The sequence below is a fragment of the Canis lupus genome, chromosome 10 (assembly GCF_011100685.1).
Source record: "Canis lupus familiaris isolate Mischka breed German Shepherd chromosome 10, alternate assembly UU_Cfam_GSD_1.0, whole genome shotgun sequence".
Taxonomy (NCBI): domain Eukaryota; kingdom Metazoa; phylum Chordata; class Mammalia; order Carnivora; family Canidae; genus Canis; species Canis lupus.
Window position 1 is genome coordinate 23,645,917 of NC_049231.1, and position 17,233 is coordinate 23,663,149.

General features: G+C 47.2%; 1 protein-coding gene across 1 annotated transcript in view; it reads left to right on the forward strand.

Moving 5' to 3' along the window:
• Positions 1-17,233, forward strand: part of ARFGAP3 (ADP ribosylation factor GTPase activating protein 3) — a 51,307-nt gene that overhangs the window by 28,930 nt on the left and 5,144 nt on the right. The window contains exons 11-14 of the mRNA XM_038550315.1: positions 74-196; positions 5,368-5,499; positions 12,392-12,515; positions 13,643-13,733. Coding sequence (XP_038406243.1) covers positions 74-196; positions 5,368-5,499; positions 12,392-12,515; positions 13,643-13,733 — 470 coding nt within the window. The remainder of the gene's footprint in view (positions 1-73; positions 197-5,367; positions 5,500-12,391; positions 12,516-13,642; positions 13,734-17,233) is intronic.

The following is a 17,233-nucleotide window of genomic DNA, read 5'->3' on the forward strand; positions in this document are numbered from 1 at the left end:
AATGTTCCTCAGTGAACACACGTGTCCTCATGAACTAATGTAATTTTTTCCCGTTTTATTCTGTTTCCTCAAGTGGTATTTCACATTCCGTGACTTCAGATATGCAGACCATCGAACAGGAAACACCCATCGTAGCAAAGCCCAGAAAGAAGTACAGTGATGACAGTGATGACTCCTATTTTACTTCCAGCTCGAGGTAATCCACTAAAAATTGGCTTTAAAGGGCTGTTGTTTTCCAAAGCAGTGACTCTCTTATTGGTATTAGGAGCAAATACAAATCTATTAATTTCTTTGCTTTTAAAAGCTTTAGCTGGAGTCAAGGGTGTCCTTTGGGAAAAAATTGGGGAAACATTCATAAGTGGACCATGTTTGCTAATATTAAGATGTTTGGTAATAAAAACAGCAACCAAGCGTTAAAATTATAGGTGGGAACTTGGGTTTATCTAAGTGTGAAATTGGAGAACTAAACAAGACCCCAGAGGTCCAGATCCTTTTGTGTCAGGATACCCACTCCTGGAGCTTCCAGCTGGCAGGGTGGAGTATTGAGTAAACACTGCTGTGTGTGCATATCGATTCATGGAAAACACTCATGCACTCCAAAGGCTCCCAGGGTACGCTAGCTTCTGGTCCATCAGCGTTCACCATCAGATGAGGACAAGTTGCCTGACTCCGATGTAAAGCCGAAGCCGACCGTGGTGAGTGCCACGGTTCAGGCTCCAGGGCCCGAGGGGCAGAACAAGTTTGAACTTGAACTGACTCACTTTGGGAGGTTCCTCCGAAAACCTGACTGGCACAGGGAGAGTATTGCTAAAAAGGCACCACATGGGGGTCGGGGGCCGGGGGCAAGAGTGTAGGCCTGGGCTCAGACGGCCTGGATTCGAATCCTGACTGGGCCACATAATGACTTAATGACTGTGTGACCTCGGCCAAGTTACTCAGCCTCTCTGTGCTGCAGCCTCCTCATCTGCAAGTTAGGGATACTTGCAGTGTAGGTAGTCTACCTCACAGTGTAGGTAGGGGAGGGCTACATGAGTTAATGCAAATGGAGCATCTGAAACAGTGCTTGACTATTGTTTGTGTTGTTTAGCTGCTATTATTATGTAGAAATTCAGTTCAAGAGACATGTGATGCAGTCTGAATGTTTAATTACTATCCTTAGATACTTAACCACACTGAGGGCCGCCTTCAAGTTTGGAGTTTAGGACAATTGAATGTGTGCTGCTCGTCAGTAGTGGGCTCCGTGGCTCCCTTCTGGAAGGACATTACTGTCATCTTGCAGTTACGTAGGCCTGATGCGTTTTCTTAGATACAGTGGGTATATACTTTATATATACAGCAGATATAAATGCATGTTGACTATTAACTGAAAGCCAATTGTGAGATATACTCGTCAAAGTTCATAGGTTAGTACTATCCTTAAAAAATTCTTCTCCCATAGCTTCCCATTATTTCAAGTCCAAATATTTTACCAAAGAAAGTTCGAGGTTTAATGGTGTTCCCTGTCAGTGCTGTGAGTAAACTGTGTAACACACCAGGTTTGGATTTCTTTACAGGTAACTCCCAAATCATGCCTTTTAAAAGTATTTAAATATACTTTCTACAGGATAAAATTAAATTTCTTTTTTTTTTAAGATTTTTTTTTTTTTTTTAATTTGAAAGAGAAAGAAAGAGCACAAGCAGAGGGAGGGGCCAAGGGAGAGGGAGAAGCAGATTCTCTGCTGAGCAGGGAGCCTCTGGGATGGGGGTGGGGGGAGCTCAATCCCTCCTGGGATCGTGGCCTGAGCCAAAGGCAGATGCTTAACCAACTGAGCCACCCAGGCGCCCCTAAGATTAAATTTCTAACTTGATTTGAGAGCTGCATGCACATCAGATCATTTCAGATTTGCTCTTTAAGGAACAAATGGGTCTTGGTCAGAGGAGACTCTAAGTGACTCGAGTTCTACATTGGCCCAGGTTCTACACTGACCCATTTGGCTTCACCACAACACCTTTTTGATTATTTCACTGCTCATTAGCACCTCCTGCACGTGAAAGCATAGAAAAGTAAAGAAAAGAAATCTCAAGTTCAATCAGTCCTGCTGCTTGGCAGCCAAGTTGCAAAGAAATGGCTGCAAGTGAAGTTATCCATGGAATGGGCCCTGAGAAACTTCTGGGAAATGTCACTGGCCCTGGGTTCCTGATCGGCTCCCAGGGGTGCTTTATCTGCCTTGTCAGTAGCCTCAGAAATCCTGTGGCTTTTTCTTTCTCCAGAAGCTTTAGTCAGAAGAGTCATAAGGCCTTTATTGCTATGAAACAGTTATTTCTGGTTTGAAACCTGGGAGCAGGTGTTTTTACATAGACTGCACTTAGTGGACTCCTGCCAGAGAGACCTTGGGGTGTCCTCATCACTTGCAGGTTGTGTACCGGGGGCATGAGTGCCTTTTCTAGGCCTGCTTGGATATAATCACTGCTAGTAGGGCAAGGACGCTGTTAGTACTCTGGCAACTGAGGAAAAGTAAACACAAAACACTCTGGGAGAGCCAGCATATTAGCTCCATGAAGAGCTTGCACTGCTTCCAAATTATTCATTAGCCCATTAGAACTTGAGCATTATGAATTATGAAAGAGAGCTGTTTCTATTAAAAATAAGATCCACCATGTCTTTGGGCTTCTTAAAATTGAGTTCCATTATATTCAGGATATAAACAGTGTAATTATATACTGAGTACAAACTAATGAAACTAGAACAATTTGCTCAGCCTTATGTAGCCAGCACGGCCTTCACCGGGACAGACAGTTGTCTACAGCTATAAATCAGATGCGTGTTGTTGGGGTGCTTTTATCAAAGGATGGTGTGCTCGCTTCGGCAGCACATATACTAAAATATCAAGGGATGGTAAGGAACATCTTCAGGGTTGGATGAAGACAGAGTGGGAGAGCAAAAATATGAGTGAAAAGCTTGGAGAACCAGGATCTAGAAATCAGAACATTAGAACGTCAGTAAAGATTTGGAAATCGGGGGTGGCTGTTGTGTTTCTGAGGCCAGGCAAGTGTCCCACAGCCCTTAGTCCTGTCAGCTGAGGCCTGGGGGGGGAGTGCTGCATGCCTCCCGCATCCCTCAGAGCACAGAGAGCCCGCCCCCACGCCCACCCATCCCAGCACAAAGCACACTGCACAGCGCTCCTGGTGATCGGTAGGATCCTAGCAGGATGGCTTTTTCTCTCCTTCTGAATTTCGAATAGTCCAGTCATTGAAAAAAAAAAAAAAATCCGACGCCCTTATATTCCAAGAGAAGCACTTTGGCTTATATGAATGAAGACTATTTCCTTGGAGTGACGCTAAATCTGCAAAGTCCTATGTCCCAGCAGCTCAGAGTTGTGAAGAGCCTGGAAGTTTCAACCTCTCCCTGTCCAGTACTTCGTGCTCTGTCCTGCCCCCAGCATTCCCCCGGGGGACTGTGCGGTCCCCACCCACACCTCACTCCCTCCCTCCCTCCTCAAGGCAGCCGTTTGGTCCAGGGGCAGCTCCGTGACGAATGATGTCTTTACCTTAGATACCTCGTGGGTTTCTGAGCTCAGATCAGCCAGGCCTGTGAAGGCAAGGACTGAATAGGTCTCCTTGCCCTGTGTCCTCATCTAGCAGAGTGCCAGCTCCTCCTAGATGCTCACGAAGTATTTTTTAAATTCCTATTGACTTGGTCTTAATTCTTTCACTCAGGCCCTTACAGGTAAGTCTCTCAAATAATTGAAGATGGCTTTCCAGGCCAATGTGGGAGCGCATGTTGCAAGCCCTCTGAACCACTGGAAGTCTTGTCCAGGTTTCCTCTCGACAGGGACTTGTTGTCTCTATTCCTCCTGGGCCCACCCACCCATCAGGCACAGAGAGAGCCTGGCCCATTGCTCGGTGACAGACAGATCCACTCTGAACCTGCATCTTCCTTCCTGGGGAGAGAAGGCTAGTGTAATGGGGTTTGTTCTTAACAACCTCCTCACCAGGGAAGGCAGAGGGCACTATTGGGAATTTTTGCTTTCTATTATCCATGTAAAATCACACCATCTGCTTCAAACGGCAAGTTTATCCTTCCTTGCTTTTTTCTTTTAACCCAGAAAAAGAGTACGCTTGTTTTTAACATTTCCACCCCTCAAATCTTAGCTCACCTGGGCCCTTGGCCTACTTGTCCTTATAGGGCTCCTGCTGCCCCCTTGTATTCGTCTTTGACAACAGGCCTCTTGGGCTGCCCAGGCTTCCCATCCTCATACAACTTCTTCTGACATTGGGGCTTGGTGCCCACCCCATATCCCGGGTGCTTCTCTTCTTAATCTGCAGGAAGTCTGGGTGACATCTTTGAAAGCCCCTACATCTTCTTCCATCCTCCTTCCTCTCTCAGGACCTAAGCCTTGGAATCTGCCTCTTCTGATCGTATTGAACTCCACTTTTCAAAGGGGTGTGGACCGGCAGGGCTGTTTTCCATCCTGAGCTACGGTGCATTCTGAGAAGGCATGGCCACTTTTCATCAAGGCTCCGGCATATCCACCTCACCCTCTGTCTCTGTCATGTTCCAGACAGACCCTGCTGCTCCTGGTCAAAGTTTGAAAGCTGCCATGGAGTTTTGCTCTCTGAGCAAGGTCCTGCTCAGTCGATATTCAGTGATGCTTGGCCAATGAACATGTAAACCGATCTAGAAGGCCAGCATCTCCCGAGAGATGCTTACAGATTGAGTTCACACCAACCTCTGGGGTGTGAGAGCATCTGCAAGTGGCTTTGCATCTGACTCTAGGAGGACGCTAATGAGCATCATTTATATGGAGTGGCAGTTGGGAGTTATTGTTAGGATTGATGGCTTATGCTGGAGCTAACGTGGCAGGGATTGCCAGCAAGGAGCTCCTTGGATGGGGTTTTTGTTGTGAATACCTAATTAGGCAGAACTAGACGCAAAGAAAGCAAAACGTGTGACCTCGAGTGGGTAGAGACATTGAAGGTGTCATGTGCTACTGGATGGGCTAGGTTATGCTGCACAGACAAGTATCCCCCATCTTAAAGGCTTAACACAATGATTTACTTCTCATTTAGCTGAGGGTACGGGTGATTGTCCATTACCTGCCTTTGGGTGGCACCTTGATTTTCCTGACAGAGGGAGGCTTCTCCTGCCTGAGGCTGTAGCACCTAGAAAACACCACCTTGTCTTCCATGGGGCACGGGAAAAGGGGACAGGGCAAGTGAAGCACAGACGCTTTAAAGGCCTTGGCAGTGACCCACCTCACGCCTGCTCCTGTCTCCTGGGTCAGCTCTAATTACGTGGCTGTTCCCAGGGAATGTAGGGCCATGTACCCCATGTGGGTTGACATCAGTATATCCTCCCGAGTCACTATGTCACTCTTTTTCATACAGGTATTTGGACGAGCCGATGGAGTTCAGGAGCAATTCTTTTTCCAGCTGGGATGACAGCTCAGAGTCCTACTGGAAAAAAGAGACCATCAAAGATACTGACACCATCCTGAAAACCACAGGCTATTCAGACAGGTATGAACACAGAGCAGCGGGACTGTGAATAGTGAGGCCACGCATCTCTAGGGAAATTCTCTAAGAAAGTAAACAATTTTATTCTACTATTTCAAGAATATTCTTTTTTTTTTTTTTGAAGATTTTATTTATTTATTCATGAGACACACACGGGGAGAGGCAGAGACACAGGCAGAGAGAGAAGCAGGCTCCACGCAGGGAGCCCAATGCGGGACTCGATCCCGGGACCCCAGGATCATGCCCTGGGCCTAAGGGAGCTGCTCAGCCACTGAGCCACGCAGGCGACCCATGAATATTCTTCACATCCTGGTCTGTTTTCTGACCTCGCAGTCTTGCCTTTCCCAGAATGTCACATAAATGGGATCCTACAGTAACGGGCCTTTTCAGACTTCTTTGACTTTTCGTAGTGCATTTGAGACTCTCGTCATGATGTTGTGTTGCTTCCTCTTTATTGTGGAAGTGTGTGTCTGCCACCTGTCGAAGGGCTAACTCCCGTTGTTGGTGATGATGAATGAAAGACTTTATAACCTCCTGTCTAAACCAGGGAGCTGGGGATCCCTGGGTGGCTCAGTGGTTTCTCTCTCTCTCTCTCTCTCTCTCTCTCTCTCTCTGTGTCTCTCATGAATAAATAAAATCTTTAAAAAAAACTAATGATAACAATACTTGTCAATTATGACATTTAAAAAATAAATAAATAAAATAAACCAGGGAGCTGTCGACAGTGGAGGGAGACACGACAAATACATTGGGATGGGAGGTTTGGCCTGGGACTGTGCCAGGTGACAGGAGTGTACAGCCGTCCTTCTCATTTTGTGTCCTGCCCAACGTGGAGCCAGGTTTTATGAGCATTACAGCGGTTCTACTCAGCAGAATTGATCTGTGGTGCTGAAGAGTGAAATGACTGGTCTATTGAAATAGGACAATACTTTCAATTGTTGGGTGGTTTGGATGTTTATTCATATTTTTATTAGAATTTTCAGGCTTCTTAAAGTGGCCTGAAATCCTTTTTACAAAATTACCACTGTCAGCTTTTTAAAAAGTAAAATGGTATTGGTATACATTATAAATGAGGAATGCATTTGCCTCACCTCAAATTAGTTTAACCTATTTGGGCTGGGTTTTTTTTGTTTGTTTTCATCTTGTATGCTGAAAACACTTGAGATCCATACTTTTAGCAAATTTCAAGTATGCAGCACAGCTATGATTTACTAGAGTCAGCATACTGTGCTTTATGTACTGTGGTCACCGTACTGTACACCATCCCTAGAACTTTTTCATCTTGTAAATGGAAGTTTGTGTCCTTTTAACATCTGCCCGTTTCCTTTACCTCCAAGCCTGTAAGAAACAATATTCTACTCTGTTTCTATGAGTTTGACTTTTTAAAAAAATTTTAGGTTTCACATATAAACGAAATTGTACAGTATTTTTCTTTCTCTGTTGTTTTTTTAAAACATTTTATTTATTTATTTCAGAGAGTGAGCAAGAGAGAGCGGGGCGGGGGCGGAGGGTGCAGAAGCCAGGGGAGGAGCAGAGGGAGAGGGAGAAGCAGGCTCTCTGCTGAGCAAGGAGCCCGACACGGGGCTCAATCCTGGGACTCCGGGATCATGACCTGAGCCAAAGGCAGATGCGTAACCGAGTGAGCCACTGTCTGTCCGGTTTATCTCACTTAGCATAATGTCCCTCAGGTTCATCCATGTTGTCACAAATGGCAGAATTTCCTTTTTTTTTTTTAAGGCTGGATAATGTTCCATTGTATATCTTTATCCATTCATCCATCAACAGAGATTTAGATTGTTTCCATACCTTGGCTACTGTGAATAATGCTACAGCAAACATGGGAGTGCAGAGATCTCTTCAAGATACTGATGTTGTCTGCTTCAGATGCATAACCGGGAGTGGGATTGTTGGATCAAGTGGTAGTTCAATTTTTAATGTTTCGAGGCACCTCCATGCTATTTTCTCTTTGGTCATGCTAATTTGCATTCCCACCGACAATGCATGGGGCTTCCCTCTTCTCCAGTTCCCATCAATACTTAACCTCTTTTGGTAATTGCCACCCAAACAGATGTGAGGGGATGTCTCATTGTGGTTTTGATTTGTATTTCTCTGATGATGAGTAATGTGGGGCGTCTTTTCAGATACTTGTTGGCCACACACTTTCTTCTTAGAACTGTTTTTTCCGTATTTCTTAAGTTTTGGTATGTTGGGTTCCCATTGTCGTTTGTTTCAGGATAGTCATCTTATTGCCTTTTTGATTTCTTCTTTGATCCACTGGTGGTTCAAGAGTGTGTTGTTCAATTTCCACATATTTGTGAATTTTCCAGTTTTTTTCTGGTTGTTGATTTCTACTTTCAACCATTATGGTTGCAAAAGACACTTAATATGATTTCAGTTTTCTTAACTTGTTAAGACCTAACATATGATTTAAATGGGTTCTGTGACCTAACATGATTTGTCCTAGGGAATGTTCTGCGTGTGCTTAAGAATGTGTGTTCTGCTGCTATTGGATGGAATGTTCTGAATGTGTCTGTCCCTTCTGTCTTACATATTGTTCAAGTCCAAGTTTTCTTGACTTTCAGTTTGGGTGATCTGTCATTATTGAAAGTGGCGTACTGAAGTCTTCTATTGTGATTGCAGTTCTATGTCTTTCTCCCTTCAGACCTGTTAATATCTGTGTCATATATTTAGGTGCTCCAATGTTGGGTGCGTATGTATTTAAAATTGTTATGGCCCTCTGATGACCTCTTTTTTTGTTATATGACCTGTGTCTCTTGTTACAGTTTTTATTTTTTATTTTATTTTATGTATTTTTAATGAGGTGGGGAGGGGAAGAGGGAGAGGGAAAGAGAGAGTCCCAAGCAGGCTCCACGCCACCGTGGAAGCCCAACACAGGGCTTGAGCTCATGACCCTGAGATCATGACCTGAGCCAGTATCAAGAGTCAGCCTTTTTTTTTTTTTAATTTTTATTTATTATTTATTATTATTATTATTTTATTTATTTGTTTGTTTGTTTATTTAATTTATTAAGAGTCAGCCTCTTTGACTGAGCCACCCAGGTGTCCCTTTATTTATTTATGCATTCATTCACTCATTCATTCATTTATTCTTTAGACTTTTTTTAAAGATTTTATTTATTTATTTGAGAGAGAGAGCACAGGATACTGAGAGGGAGAAACAGGCTCCCCGCTGAGCAGAGAGCCCGACGTGGGGCTCAGGATACTGATACCATGACCTGAGCCGAAGGCAGACGCTTAACCCACTAAGCCACTCTGGCATCCCCTTGTTACAGTTTTTGACTTAAAGTCTACTTTGTCTGATATAAATGTGGTTATCCTTGCTCTCTCTTGGTTTCCATTTGCATGGAATATCTTTCAGTCTCTGCTTTCTGCCTACGTGTGTTCTTCAAGCTGAAGTGAGTCTCTTATAGGCAGCCTATAGTTGGACCTTGTTATTTTAATCCATCTAGCCACCTAAGTGTCTTTGATTGGCTAATTTAATCCATTTATGTTTAAGGTAACTATTGATAGGTAAGGATTTACAATGCCACCTCACTAGTTGTTCATTGGCTCTTTGGCAGTTCTCTTGTTCCTTTCTTCTCTTGCCGTCTTTCTTTATGAATTGATGATTTTCCATAGTGGTATGTTTTGACTCCCTTCTCTTTATCTTTTTGTATATAATGTAGATTTTGGCTTTGTGATCACCACGAGGCTTACGTAAAACATCTTATAGTTATAGCAGTCTTATTTTAAGCTGATAACTTTTTAACTTAGGTAGCATACAAGAAATCTACCATTTTACTCTACCCCCCCCATGCACACACACTGTATGTTTCTGGTGTCACAATTTCCATCTTTTTATATTATGTATCTGCCAATAAATTATTGTAGTTATAGTTATTTTTACCACTTTTGTTTTTTAACTTTTATACTAGAGGTGATTTATATACTAGCATTGTAGTATTCAAGTATTCTGAATTTGTGTACTTACTGCTACCAGTGAGTTTTATACTTTTTTTTTTTTTTTAAGATTTATTTATTGGAGAGAGAGAGAACAAACATGCACATGAGCAGGGAGTGAGGAGAAGTGAGGGAGAGGGAGAGAATCTCCAGTAGACACCCTGCTAAGTGTGAAGCCTGACACGGGGCTTGACCCCACGACCCCCAGATCATGACCTAAGCCAAAATCATGAGTTGGCCGCTCAACCAGCTGTACCCCCCAGTACCCTTTCATGTTTTTATGTTATTAATTACCATTCATCAGTTCAGCTTGCAGAACTCCTTTTTAGCATTTCTGTGACACCAGTCTAGTGGTCAGCAGGGCTTTTGTTTTTGTTTTTTGTTTTAGCACTTTGAATATATCATCCCACTATCTCCTGGCCTGCAAGATTTCTGCTGAAAAATCTGCTGATGGCCTCACAGGGATTCCATTGCATGTGAAGAGTTTCTTTTCTTTTGCCGCTTTCAGAATTCTTTGTTTCTTCCTTATGCTCTGTTTTTTATTCCCATGACTTACTCATTTGGTAATTGAAGGCCTGCATCTTCTTCTCCCCTTCACCCATCTTCTCTTACCCCTTATGTCTGGAAAGTGTCGTTGCTTTTCCACACTTTTAGTTTTGATCCTGCTTCTTGTTTGTTTATTCTTTTTGTTTTTAGATTACATTTGTGAGGGGAATCATGTGATATTGATCTTTCTCTCTTTTTGCCTTTGATTTATTTTAAAGATTTTATTTATTCATGAGAGATACAGAAAGAGAGGCAGAGACATAGACAAGGGGAGAAGCAGGCTCCCAGCAAGGAGTCCAATGCAGAACTTGATCCCAGGACCCCGGGATTACACCCTGAGCCAAAGGCAGATGCTCAACCACTGAGCCACCCAGGCACCCCTTGTTTTTGATTTTTGACAGTTTTATGATAATGTGTCTTGGTGAAGATCTCTTTGCATTGAATCTTTTTGGGGGCTTTTGATCTTCATGTACCCAAGTGTCCACATCTCCAGATTTGGGAAGTTTTTAGCCATTATTTCTTTAAATAAGTTTTTGCCCCCCCCCCCTTCTCTTGATGGAGAAGATTCTCCTGTATTGTATTATCTCTTCTCCCATAATGCATAAATTTTTTTCATATAGTGTCCCATAATTCATGTAGGTTTTCTTCTTTTTCATTCTCTTTTTCCTTTTTTTTTTTTTTTTTTGTCTTCATTGTAGTTTTTTTTTTAAAGATTTTATTTATTTATTCGAGAAACAGAGAGAGAGGCAGAGGGAGAAGCAGGCTCCATGCGGGGAGCCTGACATGGGACTCCATCCCGGGTCTCCAGGATCACGCCCTGGGCTGAAGGTGGCGCTAAACCGCTGAGCCACCTGGGCTGCCCTCATTCTTTTTTCTTTTTTCTCCTGTGACTGGATAATTTTAAATGACCTGTCTTCAAGTTCACAGATTCTTTCTTCTGTTCAACTAGGTCTAACACTGATATCCTCTGTCATCAGCTCCAGAGTCTCTCTTTGATTCTTTTTTATGATTTCTGTCTCCATGTTGAGCTTCTAGTTTTGGTTGTATATTGTTTTCCTGATTTCATTGAGTTGTATGTGTTCTTATAGGTTGCTGAGCTTCTTGATCTTGAAATCTTTGTCAGGCAATTCCTTGGGGTCAGTTTTTGGAGAACTATGACATTCCCTTTGTGGCATCATGTTTCCTTGATTTTTCATGCTCCTTGGGGTCTTGTGTTTCTGTCTTTGCATTTGAAGAAATAGTCACCTCCTCCTGTCTCTCCTGGCTGGCTTAGGGTGAGAAATGACTTCACCAGCATCCTTGCTAGGGATTCTGAAGCTTTCTCAGACCTTTCCTATGTGTATGCCCACTCAACACTACTTACTCCTTTTTAGGGGTGAATTCTTTTTTTTTTTTTTAATTTTTATTTATTTATGATAGTCACAGAGAGAGAGAGGCAGAGACATAGGCAGAGGGAGAAGCAGGCTCCATGCACTGGGAGCCCGACGTGGGATTCGATCCCGGGTCTCCAGGATCACGCCCTGGGCCAAAGGCAGGTGCTAAACCGCTGCGCCACCCAGGGATCCCTTAGGGGTGAATTCTTGAGATGGTATGCCTTCTCTCAATCCCACAAGGCCAGGCCAGGTGCCCGAGCCTTCTGTTCGCTTTCCCTTGGTACCCTTGAAAATACTCAAGTGTTCATACTTTTTCCCAATCCCACAGAATCAGGCTAGCTTTCTGCACGTGCCCAAAAGCTTGTACTCACCATCTGTGGGGCATGTGCAAGGAGCCGGCAATGGGGTGGGGGCAGAGTGGGCAGGGGTTAGTTGCACAGAACACTGGAAGGCACCCATGGGCCAGTTGAGGGTTCCACAGGCAAAGTGTACCCAGCGGCTTGTGAGCAGGCTTCCTCGTGCCGTCTACAAAATGGTCAGCAGCACCTGCATGCCTTTGATGAGTTCTGAGCCCTGGCTGCTATGCTTCCAACCCCTAAGCCATGCAGATCACCTCAGTATTCTGGATGGGGTGGGAAAGAAGGAGCATCCTCTGCAGTGTCCCATGCAGCTGGGGAAGTCAGGCACCTACTCACCAACCTCTCACCTTCCCCTGTGGGAGATGTTGGAGGCCAAGGGGATCTCTGTTAGTGCTGAGCTGTGCCGCCTTGGGGGAGAGGTGACCCAGGCAAAGTGAAACTATTCCTCTAACCCTCTCTAATGTGCCCAGTCTTGGATTGTTAGCTCCAACGATCCAATGTGCTGGAACCTCTCTGCTGCACTCCTACACTCCCAGTAAAGGCATTCTTGTCTGTGAATGATTGTCAAAATCAGTGTTCTATAGAGGGATGGTGGTAGAAAACTTCTATTCCACCATCTTGCTGATGTCACCCCTATTTTGGCTATTTTAATTGTAGATCTACTGCTCGCCGTAAGCCAGACTATGAGCCAGTTGAAAATACAGATGAGGCCCAGAAGAAGTTTGGGAATGTCAAAGCCATTTCATCAGATATGTACTTTGGAAGACAAGCCCAAGCTGATGTAAGTGTCCGGAGAGTTTGCATATGGGCCTCGTAGAGCAAGGGACATGGGGATTGTGGGAGGAGGTGCTAGGCACAAAGCAAGATGGACTCAGGTTGTGAAGGCCACTGCCCTGGGGGTGTTAGCGAGAGGACTCAAGCCCAAGTCTTCCTGACCTCTTTCACAGCCCCAGCTGCCAGAGGAGCAGCTGGAAGGTAGGAACCAGGTCTCACATTTCTCTAATTCCTCTTTCCATTTCATGTCTTTAGAATAAATTTCAGGAAATTTTCTTTTTTCTTTTTTTTTAAGATTTTATTTATTTATTCGTGAGAGACACAGAGAGAGAGGCAGAGACAAAGGCAGAGGGAGAAGCAGGCTCCTCACAGGGAGCCCGATGTGGGACTCGATCCCAGGACACCAAGATCACGCCCCGGGTCGAAGGTAGATGCTTAACCACTGAGCCACCCAGGCGTCCCTTTTTTTTTTTTTTAAGATTTTATTTATTTATTCATGAGATACACAGAGAGAGGCAGAGGGAGAGGCAACTTTCAATACAGATGTAATTTGTTTAATTTTTAAATTATCATTAATGAAATTCAATGAAGCAGACATGTTTTTGGAGGGGAGATATATGTATTTTCAGGTTGCTGCCTCTTAGTGGAGTCTCGCTAAGCAGAAGGATCAGATGGCAATGAGGAGGTCTCAGGTTTTGTTCTAGTGTTGGGGCCCTGGCTTGCTTGCACAAAGCTCTGGGAGTGCGCATCACTGCCGGGCTTCTTGGATGGCACAGGACCCATCACTAAAGGGGACTGAGTTTATTGTGTCGCTGGAGAGCTCTGACCAGGACTTCCAGAGCACTTAGAGCCACCTTCCAGAGCCACCTTCTCTTCCTTCACCCGCTAAAAATCTGCTTTGTTTTAAAGTTGACAACATCTAAGTTTAGTTACAAAACACCGAGTGGGTCCTAGAGGTGGCTTGTGGTGGCCTCTGCTGGCCGCTGGTGCGCCCGCCCCTGCTGATGTGTCATCCTCGCTCTCTGGTTTCCCTCGCACTCAGCAGCTGTCAAATGACAGCTCCTAGCTGATTCTTTGTGCACAGCTGCTCTAGGGATTTGGAGCCTAATGGTTTCTATTCCCTGTCTTCTCTAGTATGAAACCAGGGCTCGGCTGGAGAGGCTTTCGGCGAGTTCCTCCATCAGCTCAGCTGATCTGTTTGACGAGCAGAGGAAGCAGACGGCAGGTAATGGGTGCAGTGGGGGGCAGTTGACAAGGTTGGTGTCTGCAGTGTCTACAGCTCAAATGCACTTTCTCTGCACAGAACTGTGTACCTTTCCATGATGTGATTCTCTGACCTCCTCCGTGAGTCAGAGCAGAAGTTACTATTATTCCAGGTTTTGTTTGTGAGGAGACCAGGTCACGACATTTCACCTGCATCCCCCAGGTTGCCCGGCAGGTCATCTTCCCAAAACATTGCCTCCTCGTCCAGTGGGAACGTGGTGTCTGATTTGTGTGGTATCACAGCCTTGCAGGGGGACAGCCCCGAGTTCCTAGTGTCACTGAGCACTCCCTGCCTGAGGCCTTGGGCATGTTGTGTCACCCTAACCTCAGATTCTCCTCTCTGAAGTGGGTGGATAATAAGGCCCCCACAAGGTTGCACTGAGGCTTCAGTGAGGTGCTGCGTGTAAAGTGCCCATGCCACCTGGGGCTGGCATAGGCCCCAGGGGAGGCAGGAACAGAGTGGGCGGCGGGGGGGGTACTCCAGCAGGCTCAGTCTTCCAAGGAAGGCAGAATGTGGCTTTGGAAACAGGCAGGTGGAGAGGGATTTCCTGTCTCCCTCGGCCTTCTTAAGGTCCAGATCCCATTGAAGAGAGTCTGGGAGCCCCAGGGATTCCAGCTCAGAGCACAGGCCCGCCATGGATGTCCAGAGCCATGCCACTCTCTGCTTGTACCTCTGGGTCCCTGTGCCGTGTTGGCTCCCACCCAGGCCTCAGCCAGGCCACAGGGCTGAGGGAAGCTTGTGTGTCGCTCTATGGTCACAGCTAACAGTAAAGGAGCAGTGTCCTCAGAGGTCATTTCAGGAACCCACTCAACAGCAGAGTCCAAGGGGAGGGGATCTCCAGAGCCAAGTGTTCCAGGCCCAGGACCACCTGTGCCCTGTCGTTCCCAGCCCTGGAGGAGCTTGGCATGGGCATAGCTGACCAACACGGGCAGCCCCCAAACATAGCAGTTTTCTGAGTCCAGTGAGAAACAGCCTCAAGAAAGAAGGTCATAGAACAGACCTGAATGCCTAGGACCTTCGGTGCTTGGGTGTGAGGATGCTAGAAGATCCGCTATGGCCCTCAGGGCATAGGGAGCACACCAGGCTGCTTGCTGCTGTGAGAAGGAGTGGCTCAGCCCAGGGTGGGGGCCTGCTGGCCCCAGAGACAGGTGGGGGTGCTCAGTGCCGCGCCCCTGCCTCACACAGTGGGGCTGTGGCTCTCCCTCTGGCCACTTTCTGAGCTCTTTTCTATACTGGGTCCGGGTAGGGGCAGGGGTGGCTCTTGGACCTGTGTTCTCACCTCAGGGCTGTCAGCGCCCTGGCCTCTGGTCAGGGCAGCTTCCTCTTGTACCTGCCTGGGCAGAGGGGTGCTGGCCCTGTGCCCTTGGGAGGGGAGGTCTCCACAGCCCCGCCTCCACCCCCCTGGACCAGTGCCGGGTCACCTCCTGGCAGGGGTCAGCTCAGCCCAGAGAACCTGAGGTGTTGAACATCACCGCCCAACACAGCTGTGTGTGTTTTTGTAATTCAAGTTGGAAGTTTCACTCTGAAACATCGTTTGTTTAAAAAGAACAAAAAAGCAAAAAAAAAAAAAAAAAAAAAACATCGGGAAATCAAATGAAAGCAGCCTTTCCAATTGTTGAAGGAAAATTGTGGCCAGCCTATGTTTACTTTCCTGTCCCCTTTCAGAGAACAAAGGTCCTTTAATTGTTTGGACCTCGCGTAGGTCCCAGACAAACCCCGTCCATGGGAACCCAGAGTCCTGGTAAGGGTGACCCCTCCCCTCCCCCGCCTCCCATCCCCCACCTCATGCGAGCCCAAGGCTCAGACCCTGGTCACCCTCACTCTGTGTCTTCCATCAAGCCCATCATCAAAGTTGTCTTCCGTAACTGCCCTAAATATAAGTGCATTGAACAACTCTTATTAAATATTTACTTTCTGTTTAGAGTGCGTTTCAGCAAACAGCAAAGGGTGGTTTAAGAGACCGTTCTGTGTCCCGCGTGTTAGAGGCTTTCCCATCTGTGGAACATCGGCGCCCTTGAGTAGATCATGGTAGACCTTTACAATTTCTTTGTGGTGGGGGGAGAAGCAGTTCTAGATTGAAAGCCCTCCTGGTGAAGTGAAATACTTCCTGGGGATGTGGTTAACCCAGGAGCGCTGATGTTTCTCGAGGGCCTTCACTTTCAGGGTATTGAAAGGTCCAGATGAAAAACACACATAAGCACCCACCACCGGCCTGGCACAGCACCGGGGCCTGTGGTCACTCTCCCAGAGCAGGGGTGCTTGGGGGACACAAGACTGCCATCAACGGGGCACTGCCTTGCGAGGCAGCCACTCAGCACACGAGTGGCTCCAGACCCTGCTTGTCCCCCGGGCAGGGCCAGCGATGCTACAGACCCCTCTACCCTGGGCCCCAGGCTCTCGTGTGCCCCGTCACCCTCGGGTTCCCCAGGCGTGTTTGCTCTGTCCCCTTGGGCCACCCAGGCCACCCTCTTCTTTCCTGCCCCATCAGGCCCAGAGCCCGGGCACAGGGCCTGTTCGGGGCCTGCAGATCTCAGAGCGCTCGTGGTTCTGTGTGGTCTGCTGGTGACCGTGTTGGTCCTACGTCGTGGCTGTGTGGTGGCGCCGCCAACCCAGAATCAGCGGTGACAGGGTGGCATTGACATCAGTGTGTGGCCGCTGTGCCTCTGGCGAGAGGCGCCCCGCGATGCTCCTGTTCCTAACGAAACCCGGCACCCAGTCCCCTCGGACATGCCTTTTCTCTCCGCTCATCTCTATTTCAGGGAAATGGGTCCATGATATTCTACTGAAACTTCTTCGTCCTCGGTTGGAGCGCAGCTCCGCCAGCAGCCCCGCCGGCCAGGGCCCCCGATGAGCCCCTGAGGGCGGGACCTGCCCGTGCTCACCTCTGCACCCCTGGCCGCTGGCTGCACCCCTGGCCCAGAGAAAGCCCTTGCATCTGTTGAGTGGGTGGGTGGTCGGGCAGTGGAGGAGTTCTGGGAGCGGGGTGCCCACTGTGCTAGGGCCCTTCCAGCATGACCAGGAACATACTGTGCCCCAATGGCGACGTGGCATGGCCAGCATGAGGTGCAGCAGCTCGAGCCGTAGGAGGAAGTGCACACGTTGCAAGGTCCCTGCTCTGTTGTGGCTCCGGAAGCCTGAAGGGGGGCAGCCCCGTGGGCCCGCATCTCCAGGGACGGTGGGCACCGGTGGGGGGTGTGACCACGGTGTCACCCGGCCTTCCTGATGGATGCAGGGCTCCACACCGACCACATAACATGGTGTGGCCCAGCTGGCCTCCCCCGGCCGGGACTCTCAGGCCTCTGCCCAAGGCCTTTACATCTTCCCGGCTGCTCAGCCAGAAACCTGGGAGTCACCCTTAATTCCTGTCGTACCAGCATGACCCCCCCACACACACACACCAGCCAGTTGGTCCCTGAGCCTCCTGGGGACACTTGGACCATCCACCCTGAGGCTTCCCCGGC